This window comes from Heloderma suspectum, chromosome 5, assembly GCF_057233095.1.
Source record: "Heloderma suspectum isolate Gila_16-S chromosome 5, 16-S_ref, whole genome shotgun sequence".
NCBI classification, from domain to species: Eukaryota; Metazoa; Chordata; class Lepidosauria; order Squamata; family Helodermatidae; genus Heloderma; species Heloderma suspectum.
Window position 1 is genome coordinate 136,407,433 of NC_139462.1, and position 20,341 is coordinate 136,427,773.

At 41.5% G+C, this 20,341-nt stretch overlaps 1 protein-coding gene across 2 annotated transcripts in view; it reads left to right on the forward strand.

Annotated features, from left to right (window-relative positions):
• Positions 1 to 19,769, forward strand: part of FHOD3 (formin homology 2 domain containing 3) — a 455,537-nt gene extending 435,768 nt beyond the window's left edge. For both annotated transcript variants that reach the window (XM_084857529.1, XM_084857531.1), the window contains 3 exons: positions 2,711 to 2,882; positions 6,749 to 6,910; positions 12,479 to 19,769. In XM_084857529.1, the coding sequence (XP_084713655.1) occupies positions 2,711 to 2,882; positions 6,749 to 6,910; positions 12,479 to 12,561 (417 nt within the window). In that variant the 3' untranslated portion in view covers positions 12,562 to 19,769. The remainder of the gene's footprint in view (positions 1 to 2,710; positions 2,883 to 6,748; positions 6,911 to 12,478) is intronic.
• Positions 19,770 to 20,341: the final 572 nt, after the last annotated feature.

Consider the following 20,341-nt stretch of genomic DNA (forward strand, 5'->3'; position numbering starts at 1 on the left):
TTAGTGTAAGCGTGTGCAGCCCCAATTCACATTGGGACCATGGCGCTTCAGAAGGAGCACCATGGCCCCAGAGCACCATGGTCCCAATCTGAATTGGGGCACGCATGCTTACACTAAAGTTAATAATCCAATCATGCATAACTCTGCTATGCATGATTTGATGAATGTTTTGTTTGGCCCTAAGAGACTTCCCTTGTTGGCAAATTCATTTCTCAGAAGGAACAAGGGGATCTCAAGTCACAATTGCAAACTACTGCAGTGAGAAGGAAAAATGGGATTTTTCTAAAGAAGCCAGTCTACACAGGCAGCTCTCTGATGAGCTGAGACTTAAAAAAGACATGTACAGGAGATGGAAGGAGGGACATATAACCCATTTAGAATACAATAGAGTAGCTTGAACCTGTAAGCATGGTGTCAAGAAGGCCCAGAATGAGCTGCTAAAAACAATAGAAAGGGCCTCACTGGCTGTGTTTGGAGCAAGAAGAACAAGGAAGGGGTAGGTCTGCTGCTTGAAGATGGTGAAGTGTTAACAGGTAACAGAGGAAGACAGAATGACCCAACTCCTATTTTGAACTCTTCTATCACAAATGGAAATATGTTCAACCTGGAAATAGCTGAATGCACGAATAGTGCTGCAGGCCGTGCTTGCAGGCCTCACATGCAACATTCTCATTTAGGATGATCTGAAGCAGGATTCTCAGTACATTTGGATTGATGTGTTTAGATTTCTTCCTGTAGTCGGTAACCCTCATAGGACGGGATTCCCAATTGTGGGGAGGATGCTAGATGCATTCACCCAAATGGGCTTAGAAACCCACTTCAGAGCTACATGCTGAATGCATGAAGGTCTCTATTTATTTATTCATTCATTCATTCATTCTTTCATTTCTATACCTCCCAATAGCCAAAGCTCTCTGGGAAGTCATTGCAAGTGGGATGGGACACATTGCAAGTGGGACTTGCATACTTGGACCCACAGCCCCATTCTCCCATTCTCGAGGAGTGCCTGAATGTGGGCATCTAGAAAATAATGCATTGTATACTAGGAGCCAGCATAGGTTTATCAAGAGTAACTCATGCGAAGCCAAGCTTATCTCCTTTTTTGATAGAGTTACTAGTCTGGTATATCATGGGGATGCCATGCACACAATATATCTTTATTTCACCAAAGCATTTCAAAACATCTCCACATTATCCTTGTTAACAAAATAGTAAAATGTGGGCTGGATGCTCCATGTAGGTGGCTCCACAGCAGGATGAGCAAGTGTACCCACCAAGCACTCATTACTGGCTCTGAATCAACCTGGAGAGTGCCACAGAGCTCTGTGCCATTCAGCATTTTAAAAAATGGCTTGGATGTGGGCATAGAGGGATGTTTTTCCAATTTACACATGGCACAATTCTGGGAGGGATAGCTAGCGGCATAAAAGACAGAATTAGGATTCAAAATGATCTTGACATGCTGGAACACTGGCCTAAGCCAACAAAATGGTTGGACTCGATGGTCTTGTAGGCCCCTTCCAACCCTATGATACTATGAATACTTCCACTCTGTTTTGCACTGGTCAGGCCACATCTGGATTACTCTGTCCAGTTCTGGGCACCACATCTTCAGAAGAAGTATTGACAAACTGGAATGTGTCCAGAGAAGGGTGACCTAGATTGAGAGGGGTCTGGAAAGTCCTAAGAGGAACAGTTGAAAGAGCTGGTATGTTTAACTTGAGGAAGAGAAGATGAAGGAGAGTCATGGTAGCAGTCTTCAGAGCTGCCATTCAGAAGATGGAGCAGAACTGTTCTCTGTTGCTCCAGAGTGTAGCACTTGAAGCAGTGGCTGGAAATTGCAGAGAAGCAGATTTCAGTTAAATATTACGAGAATGTACAACAGTGGAACAGACTGCCCCAGGAGGAGGTGGGCGTATTTAAGGTATTTAAATTAAATTTGGAGGTATTTAAGCCAAGGTTGGACTGCCATCTGTCAGAGGTAATGTAGTTGTGTCCTGTATTGTAGATCCTGCAGTGAACAAGGGGTTGGATCAGAGGACCTCCAAGGTCCCTTCCAACTGTGTGGTTATATCATAGGCAAGTATATCCACTACCATTAATTACATCTGGATCCCCCAGCAGCATCAAATCTGTTTCCTTTGTAGTCAGCTGCAGCCTGTTTTCCCTCATCAACTCCCCTATTGTTTCAACCAAGGATTCAATTTGTTCAGCACTTTTATGTCAAAATCAGTGCTTTAAATTGTGCCTGTGGGATTGATTGTGATCAGTACTGGCAGGTAGAGATAGTTTGTGCATGCCTAGGAACAGCCAGCATGTAATGTTACATACCCTGGACAGAGCAATTTTTTAAAAGCTCTGAACATACACATTTTTGAATTCAGAATCAGTTCTCATCACTCTGATTCATTCTTTCTGTTCTTATGTCATGCCATTAGTTTCATACTATCCAAAGGCTATTGTAATTCTTTCAGTTCTTTTCCAAAGCTATCTTTAAAAATTAAAACCCACACCTTTAAATCCAGGATCATATGTGTACCTTGATCTCTTTTGTTAACTTGGAAGACTATAGTAGTATATTTCTAGAATTGCAACCTGAATAAAAGATTTGCAAAGAGTTGGCTTTTTCCTTGAATGATCTAGAATTCAACACCTAAATTTTGCAAATTAAAAGATAATACTGAAAAAAAAAAAACTTTTCTTCCTACAGTCTGGGAAATTCTCCAGTAATTCTCCTACACCTCAGAACCAGCCCCAAGGACTGCAGTATGCTGAAGATGCTGTGGAACATGAGAACATGAAGGCTGTCCTGAAGACATCATCTCCAAGTGGGGAGAACACTACTGTGTTAGGAATGCGCACTCGAAGCAGAGCCAGTCGAGGTGAATGCTTTGGTTTTATTTGGGATGCTAGTGGTGTATGCTCATACTGATTTTTATTATTGCACACATCTGACTGTCAAAGGCTCCAATTGGGATGCATAGCATATGCTGTGGACATTATATGGGGGAAATATCTGGAAGGCCATTTTACAGAAGTTGTTGTTGTTGTTCAGTCGCGTCCGACTCTTTGTGACCCCATGGACCATAGCACGCCAGGCCTTCCTGTCCTGCGCTCTCTCCCGGAGCGTGCTCAAGTCCATATTCATTGCATCGGTGATGCTATCTAGCCATCTCATCCTCTGCTGTCCCCTTCTCCTTTTGCCTTCAATCTTTCCCAGCATCAGGGTCTTTTCCAGTGACTTTTCTCTTCGCATTTACAGAAGTAGGTATGAGTAAATGAAGGCATTATTAGATATGGAAGTAGAAGTTTTGTTTTAAAATGGCACGGAGGGAAATTATTACACTCACCCGCCCTTTCTCATGAGCTACAGTCCTGATCCATATCTCTTCCCCTTGAGGCTGCTATTAAACATTTGAAAAACAACAACAGATTCAATCAGGGGCCTTCTGGTATCTCATTAGGCTTGGACCTGATGTGCCTAAGGTCCCATAGGAAGTCCAAAGCAGACCCAGAAGATGAAGCCACAAATCTCCATTCAATTCCTGATATATAGAGCTCACTTTTCCGTTTGGCATGGCCTGCCATGGAAATTGAAAGATTTCCTCCCCCAAAACAGTTATTTTCTTTATTCCCACGTAACCGAGTCTTAATTTGAATCCTGTTAATCCATACCACTATTTTGAAATTCTCATGAATTATTGCTTCTTGGTGAGACTGTCAAGATGGCCGATATCAATATGGGCAACCAGCAAAGATGAGATCATGAACCTGCATGTAATTTGAGTGAATTACTACAGGAATTTGGAAGGCATAATTTTTGAATTTGGAAGCTATAAGGTGCTGTTTTCAAAACCCAAAGCCAATTTACAGGAGGATTGCCAACAGTTAATATACACATTCATTCGTTTTACTTTTTTTTCAACTGCCAAATAATGCCAGAAAGTGGTCTTGGGATACAGGTTGTGGAGTAATGATTAATTTTAAAAGGTATCAATTAACCATCAACTCATAATACTGTCTGTGTGTGTACTTGAAGATGCTTTTTACAGCATCCTTAGTATATGGGAATTTTGAACATAGCTTGTTCCAGACAAGCCTTTCTATTTGTTGGTTATGTTATTTGACAAGGCACCCAGCTTTGACGCCAATTATTTTTTTTCTTGTGATCCTTTTCAGTATCTAATTTAGCCTAGTGCAGTAATTTAAGGATCTCAGTTTTGGAAGCATGTAATGTAGATAAGATACAAAGGGTAATGCACCTAATGTAGTGCATTTTAGTGAGTAGTTCAATGTGCCATGGCTCCCTAACTAGTTGAATATCAAATTTAAAATGCAAGTAATCCCCCTTTGTATTTGTATTCTGTAAATTTCAGATTTTTAGGAGCTCTCTCACTGGAGAAATTAAACCCTGCCTTTTTCAAACAAGAAGCCATCTTTGTCAGCTTGAAAAAAAACTAAATAGGGTTTGTTTATCAGGCCCAAAACACTGTGCATAACATGTCTATATAGACTACAATGAAGGGGGGAAATGTCAGGTCTGATACTTTTCCCCTACATAAATTTTTTTTAGCTCAAAAACTGCTTTAAAAAAAAATGTGACCAGAATTTTAAAGTCAAATTTTAGGTATAAGGAGATAAAATAGAAATAGAATGTATATGAGATGAAATGTAGGTCGTTTCAAGAGCAATGTGATAGTTTTTTAACTAAGTCCCGAGCGCAAATAGGCTCCGAGATACTGACAATTGCGTGAACGTGAACTTTTCCAAAAAGTGATGGGCGTCATTTTGGAAAAATGGCTGTAGCAGAAAAACAATGGGGGATAAAAATAAAATAATGTTAATGCTGAACTACCAATATATGTAGGAACACGTGTACACATTTTTTAAAAATGGTCATGCTACCATTTAATTTTAAATTCGGTGATTTAATTTCAAATTGGGTGATTTCATATGGAATGACCCCAAAGTAAACAGCCCAGTCATTCTTTTCACTGTAAAGTGCATCTTGGTAATAATTGTCCTTACGATCATTTCTTGTTGGGGTGAGACAGGGATGGGGAACCTCTGGCCTATGGGCCAAATTCAGCCCATCAGGCCTCCCCTTCAGCCTGCAAAGTCAGCCCCTCCCCAAAGCTGCTCCTCCTCTGGAGAAGAAAGAGGGGTTGGGAGGCCAGCTTGCGACTGAGCCTCTGGCTCCATCCACCTTGCTGCCTGCTTGCCTCTCCTGAGAAAGGTGAGGGGGGGAGTGAAGCTGGCTCCCAGCTGAGCCACCAGAGTGGGAGTGCACCCTGAGGAGCAGCTCAGGCTGTTTTGCTGCCCCCTCAACTTCCCCAATGAGGGAAGGCAAAACTGGCTCATTATGTGTGGGTCTGTGAATGGGGCCTGGGAAAGCACATTGGGGGCCACATGCCAGCAGTAGGGAGAGCCCCACCCACGTTTTGCTGTGATCTGCCCATGGCTGCCCTGCAGCTCCTGGTGTGAAATCCCAGTGCCAAGTTGACCCTTGATCTGAAGAGGTTTCCCCTGGCTTGAGGCATGGCAAAGATAGGGTAATCCAGACAGAAATCTATTAGGGCCAGTATTAGGGATGGACAAATCAGCCTGTTTCCAGTCTGTGTCAGTTTCGCATGTATTCAGTCATTAATCTGTTCTGTCCAATTTCCACAACACTCACAAACACATGTTCATCTTTGTATACAATTTCCCCTAACATAACTGTAATATATACACTTTATATGCAGTCTTTGAGCCGAGAACCGTATCACAAAATTGAATGAAGTGTGCAATCCAGAGGATGACAGGATTCCAGTTCACATATTAGTCCAGGAAATGCGAAACGGGTCAGTTCACTTAAAAAAGACCAAAGTTATCCCCTATCTCTGAGTAGTGGCTGGCAAGAGCCACTGAGAGGGAGAAAGAATCTCAACCAAAGAAGATGCTGCTTTGTATAACCACGACGTGTTACATAATGTTCCAAGAGGTTAAGCCAACTGTGTTCAGTGAGCTCTATCTGTTTGAAACTTCATCAAATTAAGTTCTTGCAGCAGGATCAACAGAGAACATGAAGTTCATGTGTGAATAATTTCAAAAGTTCATAATAGACACACAGATGAACATGGGAGATGCATAGCCATGGCCTGTGGGCCATAAGGAATGCTGCTTTGCACACGTTTTGAGTCTGATCACTTGCCAGCTTCTGATGCATTTCGATTTCTAAAGCAGTATGAGTGGTTGTACTATAGAGGTGGGCAACGTGTGGCCCTCCAGATGCTGGACTGTAATTCCCATCATCCCTTGCCATTAGCTATGTTTGCTAGGGCTGATGAAAGTTGCAGTCCAACAACATCTGGACTGCCCACCCCTACTGTATGAGATTACATGCAACTACAGCTGTGCCCATTTACTTTGGTTTCTCCCAATTGTCAAGAAATCCTTTTGGTGCACTGATATTCCTGGGTAGCCCAAAAACCCATTTATCTAGTTCCACACATTATTATGGGGGATAGAACAAATCTGGTGAGCTAAGATCATTGGATATCATTCTGGGCAATTTTCTGGAGCTCTGCAAATTTCTGCAAGGCACAGAACAGGCTAGAGATTCATGAAACAGAACTTGTACCCTGGTAGCTCCTGCATGCAGATATTCTAAGACATTAGCACCTGTACTTATGAACCCATCAGAACTAACTATAATAGTACAGGGTGGAAAATAAACTGGTGGGATTTCATGCTTTCCATTTTCCAGGCCGTATTGGTTCATGGAATGCTGGCAATGATGATTCATCTAATGCTGCAGATGACGCAGCAGATGAGATAATGGATCGCATCGTCAAGTCTGCCACGCAAGTGCCAAGTCAGCGAGCAGTGCCTAGAGAAAGGAAGCGTTCAAGAGCAAACAGGAAGTCATGTAAGTACAGTTGATGAACCAGTAGAGTAAATTATTTGTTCTTTTTTCTTTGTGGACATGTTGGTGTGTGAATGTGCATATGTGCTATAACAAAGATCTGCTAGAACAGGGGTGGGGAAATTGCCTTTCAGGTACTGTTAGACTACAACTCCCATCATCCTTTCCCGTTGGCGATGCTGGCTGGGGCTAGGGATGGGCAAATCTGTCAAGTTTGTTTTTAGGCAGTTCATCAGATTTCCGCATTCAAAGTCATTCTGTCTAATTTCTGCATAGATTTGCGAACTGTGTTTTTAAAAATGCATAAAAATCTCTACACGTTTTTGTGCATATTTCTTCAACTATACATACTTTTGTACACACATCTCCAAATGTACACCTAAACCTAAATAAGATTGCTATTGTTTCATTACGTTTGTGATTTGTCAATTAGAACATTTTATTGTATATGACTAATAGCCATTACAAGCAACATAACTTAACTACATTATGCGATAACACAACAAAAAACACAAACAACACACTTTTATGCACATTTTTTAAATGTACACATTTTCCCCTATAAGCTGAAGAGATTTTTTGCACACATTTCCCTAATATGTGCATTTTGTGCACACTTTCTCTTAATAAATGCATTTTTGTGCTTATTTTTTTATTTTTCAGACTTGAGTTCAGCATTCAGGAAAATGCAAATTTGCTTTGGTTCGGAGGGGGGTGCAAATTAGGAATGTTCACATTAAAATGCAAACCAAACAAAATTCTCACTCATCCGTAGCTGGTACTGATGGAAGTTGGAATCCAACCACATCTGGAGGGCCAAGGTTTCCCACCTCTGTGATAGAAGAAACCATTAATGCAGTGCTCGAATTACAGTGGGGCAGAGGTGGCCCATCCCCTTAGCTTTTGTGGCAACCCCTTAGCCACTTTTTTAGAAATATACGAGGATGCATGATTTGACTAAAATGGAAGGGAGTCAGGGGTTGTGGATGGTAGATTTCATTAAAGGCCCCGCTACCTCTTCTCCCATAATTTGAATACCGCATTAATGTATAAATTGCATGAACACTGTTGTTGTTGTTTTAAATCATCACAGTTTTGTCTGTATGCAAAGGCAAGCTCAGACATTTTATTCAGATTGAGAGCATTATGACAAATAAAAAACTCTTCATATTGGCATCTCAATTAAGAATATAAAAACTTGATGTCTTGACCCTGCTTTGTTCCATCCAGACAAATGTCTGTACATTTTGTCAGTTTAGTTCTAGGGTGTACAAACCCTGACAAACCCTTGCAACTCCAGAGACTAGGCTTATTTATTTTGAACCAGACCTAAGTTGTATAAGACTTGTCTTGTGTCCCCACACTTCAGTATTTTCATGAGTGACCTTGATAGGGGACTTCAGTCTTCTCAGATGTAGTCTGAGAATCAAATTGTACCAGGAGAGGAAGAGAAAATGTTAGTCGTTTGTATAAATGCAGAGCATTGCATTTGTATTTAATGATGCATTGAATTTATATAATAAGAGCAGGTTAAACCGCATTTAAAACTTGGTGGAATAAAAAGGTCTTAGCAGCATGCCTGAAGATTAAATAAAGGAAAACCAACTGCACCACTCTATGGAGGGAGTTCCATAATCTGGATGCCACAGGGAAAAGGCCCTGTTTAGTGTTCCAAACAACTGTGCCTCTGAAAGTGGCAGGATTCATAACAGGACCTCCAGTGCTTAACATAGTTGATGTTGAATTAATACTGGCTGATCTCCTGCAAAGGCGCAATCCAAAACTGATATTAATAATCTGAAACATTTCCTTTTTTATGGTTAATTTGGAATTAAACTAAGCATCTGTGGCTCAATGGTTTTTTCTGTAATTGTTTGATTCATGTATGAAAAATCAGCCCTAGGGATGTCTGCAGAGGTTTTTTTTATTCCTTTCAAAGCAACATTAAAAGCTTGTTGGAATAAAAAATATCTTATCAGCATGCCTGAAAAGAGTAAAACAAAACTGGAGAGCATCCAAAATGATCCAATGGAATTAAGAGACAAAATCTCAGGATGTTGAAAAAATATATGTGGTTTTATTCCAAGAAGTTGCCCTATGCATTTCAAACCTGAGTATGGGCCTTCTTCAGGGGTCAGCTTTAATATGTATAAATGCCTGCAGAGATCTCTGAAAAAGATAGTCTCTAAGATTAATCCTGCGGGCATTTATATATAGTTAAACTGACTCTCTGAAGAAGGCCCATAGGGCCAAAACCCGTAGGGCTACTTCTTGGAATAAAACCACATATTTTTTTCAACATCCTGAGACTTCATCTCTTTATCCATTACAGCATGCCTGAACACTTTCTGATTTATACGCACCAGAGTTTCATCTTTACGTTTGCTAACTGTGATTGCTCTCCCTTGGGATGTTATAAGAGAAATGGGCAAGTGTTAGGAGGCAAATGACAAGGAATTGTTTTTAAAAGTCATTCTTAATCACTCTTATAACCTGTAGCTGGGATCTTTGCTTAATTGCTTAATCCAATATGCTCCAATGGATAAAAGACTGGACTTGGAAACCAGCAACCTGCCTCTACATGTCCTTGCTCAGTGGTCTGTGGTATTACTATTTCTCTGGGGCTCAGGGCCAACCTACAGGTGACACTAAATGTGTTGCTTGCAGTTGCTTGGATCTTTTTTAAACATTAGAAAGCAGGTGTGGAGGGGGGTAATCAGGATTGGGGCTGTGGCACACTCGGAGGGGGCTTAACCCTTTCCTTCCACACCATGGTCCTGACAAAAATCACCTGCCCAGCTGCTATTTGGCACAGGATGGAAGCTGCCTTTAACACTAAAGGGAGTATCCCTATCATGCCAAATAGCTGTTTGGGGGGAGTGATTCTCATTGGGACCACAGTGTGGGAGGAAAAGATAGCAACAACCCTCCACCCTCACCTGCTTGCCATTGTCCTAATCCCAATCAGGGATTCCCATGCCTACTGTTTATTGTCTTAAAAGATTCAGACAACTGCAAATGAAGCATTTCATGTTGTGTGTAGTTTGGCCCTCTGAGAAGTTTCAGACATTACTGAATAAGTACTGCCAGCCAAAGCTCCGGTCACTTCGGACTTTGGCTGGTAGCACTTTGGAAAAGTTCAACCAGGGACTTGCTCAGGCTGTGTTAGTATTGGCAGCGTCCACATTTTCCTTGCCCAAGTTCCCCCTTGGGTGTTACAGAGAAACACCACTAGCAGAATGCAGAAGGCCCTTGGCCAAGCTGCTTGCACCCTAAGTGCTGAATAAATGATTAATTAATAAACAAGAATACAGCTGGTGCTTTGTTTTTTGTCTTGTTGTTTGAATAGGGTACATTTTTAGAGGGTTCCTTGAACCGTTGAGATAGGATAGGATAGGACTCCAAATAAATAATAAAATCAGCTTCCTAATGCCCTCTTCATTCGTTTAGCCTTCCTAATGCCCTCTTCATTCGTTTAGGGGAGTTAGGCCAAAGGAGAGACGGGACCAGGGAGCTAACAGTCACGGGGTGCAATGCGTTGGCGGTCAAGCCAGTTAATGCTGTTGGAGATTAGCAGCATTTTGGGCCAAGCATCTCTTGATTCCCATTAGACAGCATGTGTGTACAAACACATGCACTTTTCCCAAAAGGCTAAGGGAGGGGATCCCATGTGGCCATTTCCTTAGAAAGGTAACACAGAGCAGACATTTGGATGGAGTGGGCAAGCATTCCAGCCAAGCATTCCAGCCATGCAAAGGAGCGGGGACACTGGTTTGTCTTTTCTTTCCATTGCAGTTCTCAACAGCATAATTCCTACTGTCCTTCCCCCGTACTCACTTGCCCATGTGAACTTGAGTTCTCCCCATATATGCCAAGAGCTTTAGGTGACTTTAGCATTACTAACTTATCTGCGCGCGTGCGCGCACACACACACACACACACACACACACCTATTTCTGCAGTTTGCCCTGTATTAAATGTTTCTTCTGTGAGCTGCCTTCTATTCTTATCCCCCATCCACCCATATTAAGGCCCCATATGTTCTTTGTCTTTGCCAGACCCTTTGCTTCCGGGGAATTGCTTGTGAGAGCAAAAAAACGTAATAATAAAAATGTTCTATTATTCTGTGGGGCTGGTTTTCATTTGTGTTCAGTGAAAAACATCAACAGGGAATAAAGACTCGGTAGATGTTTAGGCTGAGACTGCTTTCCACTACAGTTTACCATAATAAATCCCAGCTCTCTCACCAGCTTGAGGTTCAACATCTCCACATGACATTTAAGTGAACCACAAGTCAGCTTCAAAATAGAAGTATTCCTCAGGTGTTTTAGGGTAGATGCTAAGGTATGAAAGTCATATGGAACTGAAGTGACTGACCATAGTCATCTTCACATGGAACGCTATGTTCTACTCTATTACTGGCATACCTATTGTTAAGTGACATAGCATAACAATAGTTAACCTCTAGATCAACAATGAGGGTCTCTTCCAGGCAATCAGGAAACACAAGTCAAATCTAAACTTTTATCCCACTTCTGATCACTGGTGATCATATCTTTCTAGCAAATGCAGTGTCATTTCAACTTATGCATTATGCAAAAGATGAGAGGATCAAGGTGCGGGAGAGTAGATAGTATTCAGTCTATTGGACATAGTCCTACTGGGGGTGTTCATTTTGATCATCAGGATTCCTGAAATGTGATCAAGAAGTGTAATGAGGTCTTGATTGAAAGGGTACCCGAAAATCATCATCAGAACAGTGGTGAGGAGAGGGGTAACTCATAGGGACATCCAATAAGCAATCCAGAGGGAATCCCATAGTGTTTTAAATTTCCCACTCTTAGAAGGAATGGATTGGATCCAGGATCTGCCCTCCGTTGGATCCCCCCTTCTGCCCCACACCATATTCTATTCACCACATTCAGCAGGGTCCCCTGATCCTCTGTGTAGCATTTTTAGGGCAATAGAGGCTGCTGTGGCAAGGAGGCCCGCTTTCACCAGCCCAGTTGTACGTGCATAAATCTGGATCCAACCCATGGTCTGTATATGAGTGGCTAGCTGGCATAACTGCATTTCTCTGGATGGCACCCCTAGGGCATAAAGCAAACCATAGCCACTCAAAAACAGAGTCACAATAAACATTTTTTTAAAAAAACTTTGGTCATTGAGTCCCACTCCACGCAACATCACACATGCTATAGTTATCCTATGACAATCTTCCATGGAAGGCAGAGGGAACCATTAACTGCAACCTCAATCCCAAACATATTTACTTACCATGCTTGGGATCAGGATTTAAGAATCCAGTAGAAACTAAGAAGAAATTGGTTAAAATGTCCTAAAATAATGATATACAAAACTATAGTTCTGTCTGCTATACAGTGACTTGATTCCATGATGGGATATTTGTCTGTAAAATCCACAAACTGGCTGCAGCTGGACTGCAATTCTACCTGAGTGTAAGGCCTATTAAATTCGAAGGGCCTTACATTTCAGTAGACATGTATAGGACTGTGCCATTAGTCTGTTAGCACCTTCATACTTCTTTCCTTTTTGTTTTTGATTGCTCAGTAAGGAGGACACTTAAGAGTGGACTGACACCAGAAGAAGCCAAAGCACTCGGTCTGATGGGCACTTCAGAGATGCAGGTGTGATGACAGCATCCAAGTCAGCTACAAGAACAACCATCTTCATACACAGGCGCGCGCGCACACACACGCACGCACGCACAGGCTGCCAACAGCCTTTCAGTTTAGCATTCTCCTGCCAGTTCCATCTGCTGCTCACCGTACCCCATCATCATCATCTTCTTCTTCTTCTAGATTCATTTTCATAACAATGAAGCAGGCAAAAAATGTAGACCACAAAGGGCTAAAATAAAGAAGTGTGTAATTGACCACTACAGCAATCAGACAAAGCCGGGGCAGGGGTGAAATCGTATAACACTTGTTCTGTCATGCTGCATTGATGTGGTCTTTGAGAAGGTTTTCCGTGGGTTATCTTGTATTGTGCGAAATATATTTTTCTTCATTTTCCTGTGGCCTGTTGTAGTAATTGTAAAGTGCTATGTTTTGTCAGTTCAAGGGCAGTCCTTTAAACAGGCAAACTAAAGCTTTGGTACAGTTGCTATGACCTTTCTAAAGACAATGTTGGTAACCAGAAATGCATCATTATTTTTCTCTTTCCACCAAAGAATGTAAAAATGTATGTCTACTTGTGTATGTACTATGAGAGAGAGAGAGAGAGAGAGAGAGAGAGAAAGAGAGAGAGTACACACACAGCTACAGAGTCCAGGTGCCTTCAACTTTCATCCATCCTGCCCTGCAAGAAGGGAAATCCTTTTTTACAGGAACGCAGTTTTCTTGTGGAATTCTGCTAGGATATTTTTGTACTGGGACCTCTCACAAACATGTACATGTATTTTATATAGCAGCACATATGCAGGGATAGCACAGAGTACCTCCTGTCACTCAGCTCTAGAGATGGATGTATATATAAATTATAGCAGTATGCCAACAACTGGCCGGAGACAAAAGATGGTTTGCTGCCTGCCAAGGTCAAGTAGGAGTTTGGTGGACATGTGTTGGGCCCATTAGGCTGTTCTCCTAGTCTGATGTGACAACACTTAACAGAGTCAATCCCACTGGATAAATTACATCAGCGTCCTGTTAAAAACTCCATTTACATTTCCTGTCCCATCACAAACCATGAAGACACAACAGGGAACAGAACTGCTCTGGACGTGGAAACCATCCCCCCATGCCCGAAATAATAGGGTTATTTAAACATCCATAGACTTCCTTTCTGAAGTCAATGGACCATAGTTTAAAGAATGTATTTCAGAGAGATTTCTTACACATATTGCCATTACTTGCACTGATCAACTCTAGCTTTCACAAGAAGCACACCCGTATTGGAAAACTTGACGACTCACGCTTATTCAATGCAGTGTTTCAGTTTTCATGAGGACTAGTATAGAAGGGAACATTTTTCACTAAAACATACCTCTAAGCTAGTGCTACTAAGAGGGCATAATGATTGCACCGTTGTTATCATGCCTGCCAATTGCCCAGCACTGGTCAGGCACTGTGCTTGAAAAACAAGGGGGGTTCGTGAGCCTTTTCAAGAAAATATTATATATTCTGGAGGATTCCAGTCGCAGCCTTTATACAGAAAGCCGAACATGCAACTTTAAGAAAGTAGCATGAAGAACTCTATTGTTGTATAACTTCTCTCACTCAACTGCTGGATTTTGTCCTGTAACTTACATTGACTTATCCCCTCTATGGGGATGTTTGTCTCTTGTATAGGTCTGTAAAAAGCTACCGTTGGACTCCTGGACAATGTGTTTTCCCTCATCTTTTGGCACACTGTTTACTTAGTGATTCTGCAATGATACGGAAGTCATAAGTTAATAAACCTAATCAGTGTGTGTTTTTAACCAGAGAGAGGAAAACATAGGCTAGCAAAGTGAAGGAAATTAAATTTGTTTCATTGACCCTTTATTTATTTCAAGAGGATGAGATTAGACTTTGGCATTGAGTTTCTAAGTCCTAACTATCAGAAACATTTTCCTATCTCTGCTGTGTATCATAGAACAATTCATTGTTGCCAGTTTCCAAACACAACAGTTGGTAGGTACCCTTAGCTGGTTAAAATACCAAAACACAAAAACAATCATAATTAGTACTGCCCTTTATGCACAGGAAGAATGCCATCCTGATCTTTTTTCAAACCCGCTTTTTAAACACTAACTAACAAATAGTTTGGGGGTGAGGTGGGGAAATCCCCATCTTCAATTGCATTTGTCTATTCATTTTGCCATTTTATCATTTGTATTACAGGGATTTTTACCCCATCTTTCAGTCAAATTCCCAGGGCAGCTTACAAAACGTCATTTCTGTAAGAGACATTCTCCTCCTAAGCACTTATCAGAGCAGTGAATATTAGGATTAGGTGTTGAGACATGTAGAATATTTTTATAGAGACATTAGCTTGGATACAGACCTAGCCATGTTGAGAGTCAACCCACTGAAATTAATGGGACAAGGAAATAACTAACTTGAGTCCTATTGATTTCAGTGGATCTCCTCTAAATATGACTAAGACCTGGTTCACATGTAACGACAACCCAGAGTATGTTGTCATTGAATCATGAGTTGTCATTAAGTGTGAACCCAGCACTATGGTTTAACTATGTTTTAACCACAAACAACCCAACAACAAACCATGGGTTCTCTTCCTGGGTTGCCCATCATTAACAATCCATAGTTAAACTGTTGTGCAGGGTTCCCATGTAATGTTGTTGTTGTTTATTCATTCAGTCGCTTCTGACTCTTCATGACTTCATGGACCAGCCCACGCCAGAGCTTCCTGCCCATGTAATAACAACCTACAATTCAACAACAATCCACAATTCAATGACAACCCATCCTCAACTCATACTGAACCCACACGCTGAGTTGTTACGTGTGGAATTGGCCGAAATCTAGATCCCGCTCATTTTTCTCTGCTTTCCCCACACCTGTTCCTATAAAACATGGAGTTCTCAACTGCCTAACAGTTACACAATAGCCCAGTCCCCAAAAGGACACGTTTTATACATACAGCAAATGAAGAGTGATCAAGTTCCTCTTTACTGATAATTGGCAAATAACACACTCAAATATTAGAATCATAGGGTTGGAAGGGGCCTACAAGACCATCGAGTCCAACCCCCTGCTCAATGCAGGAAGCCTGATTCCCAGGCAGTTCTTCAGAACACTTCTATAGTATCAATGGGATTGTTTCATAGGAAATGTTTTCTATATTGCAGATACATGCTGGAATCCAAACTGCTACTGGGGCTCATGCACAAAGTTTACACTAGCCCAGTGGAATATGATATGGCATCTAAAACGCTTCCCAAATCACAATCTCTTTTTAAAATTCTCCTAAGTTTCAAAAGCAGTTTGTCATGAGGCCACTCTTTAGGAAAACCACACACATCTACTGACCCCAGGAACTCATGGAATTAGTTCCATTGGAACCTTGGCTGTGATTTATTACAAGAAATTAGATTTGCCCACACAATACTTTCTGCTCGTCTGTGATTGACAGGCCTTCTCATGTAGTCCTAATGAAATGGCGTCATGAAAGAAATCGTAGTCAAGGTAAATTTTGAAGCGCAGGCACTTATCATGATAGGCCCCATAGCTATGCCCCTAGTGAGAGTCCAAAAATGCGGGCAGCTGTATTGATCTATATCAATAAACCACTTCTAACAGTTTCCATCTCCAGCAGGAGCAGGTCTTTTATAAAAGTTTTATTAAAAAAAAACTTAATTGCCCATTCAACAGCAAGCCACCCCAAAGCATTTGCATTATAACAGGGAACAATATAGCGTTACCGGGAAAATGTGTTCCCCCCCAGCGACTGTGGGGATTGCAGCTAAACTGGGAGTGAACCTTGAATTCTGCCATGGGGGTGGTGGATGGCATCATCATGGGCATTAGCCCTGCTAATAAAAAAAAGTGCTGGCATTGTGTCCCTGTAAGCCCTGGCTCCACTACACCGCAGGTCATGATTCTCCTAGCATACACCAAAGAAAGGAATGCTTCACCGCTTTAAGAAATTCTTGTTTCAGGAAAGAAACTACGCCTTGGTTTTGTACACAGCGGGGTGGGGGGGGGGCAAAATGCTCTGCTGCCAGAAATCAGGCTAGAGAAAAGAAATTTCTCTGAAATTTTGGAGTGGAGTTTGCCGCTTGCTTTACTTAATTTTACGAGTTGGCTGAGGGTTTTATCTCTTTTAGCTTGCTTCTAAACTTTTTGTTTTAGGCCCTGCACCACTCATACTGGTGTGAGGGTTATCACTGCAGCTTCCCACTGGCTGCACTTCCCGGACTGCCTTGGGAGTGATGCCATTTCCCATCAAGTCATGTTGCATGGCATTGCTGTCATAGCATTCAGGGAAGTGTGGCTGGTGGGAAGTGGCACAAGGCCTTCTCCACCTATCTCTGCCAGCCACGCTTCAGGGAATTCCTCGGGAGCAGTGCAGTGTCATCTTGCGTCACTCCCAGGGCTTTCCAAGAAGTGCAGCTGGTGGGATGCTACAGAGTAACGACCTCTGTGTATGGTGTGGGGCTTAAAAATAAGGGAAAAATGGAAAAGCCTTCACCATCTTCTCAGGTTAAATAAAGTAAGGGGCAACACGCATCCTTCCAGCAGAATTTTTACCTTCCCCGAAGAAATCAGTAGAAAAATCAGCCCCTATTTTTGCAGGGGGAGAATATTGGGGGGCAATGGAAGGAAAATTTGGCTCAGGCTTCGTCTGTCTTTTTAAAGATTTTCAGTAAGGATACTCCCACTTCTACTGCACTGCTCATTTTAATATATTGCTGCCAAGTGGCTATTCATGCATCTGGCTGAAGTTATGTTATTTCTCTGATAAGGACATAGATATTAGCATTTATCAGCTGGTGCCAAAATTTCCAGGCTTTGAAAGTGAGCCACGTCCAAGTCAATTCTACGTTGTATCTCCAAGCTGAAGAATAATTGTCAGCGGCAATAGGACATTTCAAGCACTACAAGTACCTACTGCACCATGCAGCCGAAATGCCCAAAGGAATTCCACACATGCTTCAAAATGTAAATTCACAATGAAGTGTACATTTTTCACTCATTTTACACGCACACACGCACTGAAGCCACGTAGTTCAGTCTCACTCTTATTTGCAAAATTTGCTGTACACGGTTGAAAGCAGGATGCTTAAGATGTGGCATTTCAGATACTATGCATCCCAGTGCAAACCCTGGCTGTAAGGCAGCACGACCCACCAAGTTTGTCCATCATCCTTTACAGTATGCAGCTCTCTGTGTAACTATGAGACTTTAAAGACTGCAATTATCCAAAACTGTTCTATAATAGCCTTGGTTGACTTCAGTTGAACGCTTTAATCTGACCCCCGTATTTATTCAAACTTGATTCAGAAGGGCATATACATGGCCTAGAAATTATTTCTTTTAGACTATGTTTGCTAGCTATTTAGTACTGTGGGGTGTTTATCTCTTTTGCCCCACCCCACTTTTCTCTTTCACATATACCAACTTTCCCCAGCCTGGTATCTTCCAGATGTGCTGGAGTACAACTCCCACCATCCCAGCCAGCACTGTGTACTGACTGAGTATACTGGGAGTTGTACTTCAAACATCTGAAAGGTGCTAGGCTGGGGAAAGCTGACATATGTACACATGGGTTCCTAGAAAGCAATACTTAGCCAGTTGTCAGCCAGAAATGCAGATGCCATTGTAAAGACGAAATTGATGCAGTCCTGTAGCTGAGCACAAGAAACATAAGCCATGAAATCCTAAATGTATCTCCTCAGAGGTAAGTCCCATCAAGTTCAAGGGATCTTCCTCCCAGGTCCACCTAAATGGATAGACCTTCGCTCTCTCAGACATTTATGTTGCTAGTAAAAGACAGGGAAAGGCATGAGATATTAATGGGACTTCGACATCAGGCACAATCTCCTGGAAAGTTCTCCTGTGGAAGCACCATTTGAGTATTCTGCTCATCTCATCTCAGTGGGGCTTACACAGGTGATTCCCCTGGAGTGGATTCCATGCCTACTCTTTCATAACTTTCAACCAGCTTGGGATTCTTAGTACCAGTATATGTGAAAATATGACCCATCCAGACTATGAAGGAAAAGATCGCATTTACACCCTTTCACAACCTCTGGATTCAATAAAGCATGGAAAGCTTTCTGTTTTCCTCTAGTCGAAATAAGGATTTATTTATTTATTTATTTAACCAGAGAACACACTAAAATTTATTTCCAGAACATACTTCCCTCAGACCAATACTTCTTTTCATTGCTTGAGCTAGCATTACAAATGTGATGGGGGTGGTTGCTCCTATTTAGTTAAACAGCAGTTTACATAACTGGTTCAAATGAACGTTCTAAAGATATTGCAACTTACATACATGCAGGGGAAATCCTTTAATTTAATTTTGAGATGCTTCCTAACTTAAAACTTAGGCAAAGGTGGCTCCCACTAGCCATCCTAAGTTTTAACAGCTGTGAAATTGAAGACTTCTTCAGTGAAAGAAGAAGCCCATTTGTGATGTTGGGTTATTTTTCTTTTTTTTAAGACTGTCTTTGGACTTCTTATGTCTTTTCTGTGAGCTGGGAATTTTAAAAAGAAATAGTTGTAAAGTAGAAAAAAACAAGTTTCTAGACAAAGGACAACTATTGTAAAAATGTGTAAATGTTACTAGTCTTTGTTTTTTGTGTAGCATAGTGTAAAATAAGCTTTTTTTAGCAGTATTATTCTGTGAATTGTAATTTAAGAACAAGCCATTCTTCAGTAAATACACACACATATACATGTATACACTAACCATTGTTTTGTTGTATTCCTGACTGTAGACAAAGTCTTGTAAAATGTTGAATTCAGTTGTCCAGGACATTCATTCATCCACATAATTTTACTTAGGCTGCAGTCCTGTACCCACTCATTGGGAAGTCAGCCCCACTGAACTCAGTGGGACTTACTTTGGACTTGAGTGGTATAAGATTTCACTGCCTCTGAAGAAGTTGAATTAATTTTTCCGAATTTACTACATCCAAGCACATTGACAATTTGTAGCCATTTTCATGCGGTTTGGGCACTACTTTTGAGTATAATGCAAGAGTTTCCTTTTTAAAGCACTCATTATCAGTCTCTACTCTCAAACTCCTATCTTTTAGACTTTCTTTCTGTGCCATGCCGGATTGGAATATTGACCATAGATCTGTGCCCGAAGTCTCTGATATAATTTAAAAGTTCACGTCTACTGCATTATGTAAACACATATTGCAATAAAGCTTTCTAATGCACTCTTGTTCCTTGATTTATCAGGGGGGGCAGGGAGGGGGAGGGTTATTTGTTTCAATATTCAGTCCTCACCTAGGCTACCACTGGAAATGGAAGCGACATTATTTGGGGTTATCTGCCCCCTTTTATCATAATTCAGCTCAAATGTTCCAAAGGAACTCTTGGTCTCACATGCTGTAACATCACTGGTAGGAAGAAGTCACCACTGCCATGGAATGATTGGGAACGGCTCTACAAAAAGGTAGGAGCAGATCTAACAGACATGGGTCACAAATGGAATGGAATAAGCTGTTGCCAGCAGGAAGGATGGGGGCAGAGGACTGGAAGTAAACAGATCACTGAAAGGAAAAAGAGACCCATGTGAGCAAAATGGGTTGTGGTCACACATTTTCCCCCTCCCAAACCTTGAAGCCTAGCCTGCATCTAGTGTTATGAAGGCATCTTGCTGAGATACGTGGCTATCCAGACAGTGAAGGTGTGGATGAATTTTTACTTCCCCCGCAATTGCTCCCATGCATCCAGACTGCCAGTTTAAAAAATAATTTTTGTTTTTTTAAAAAAATCTGCTTAAGGC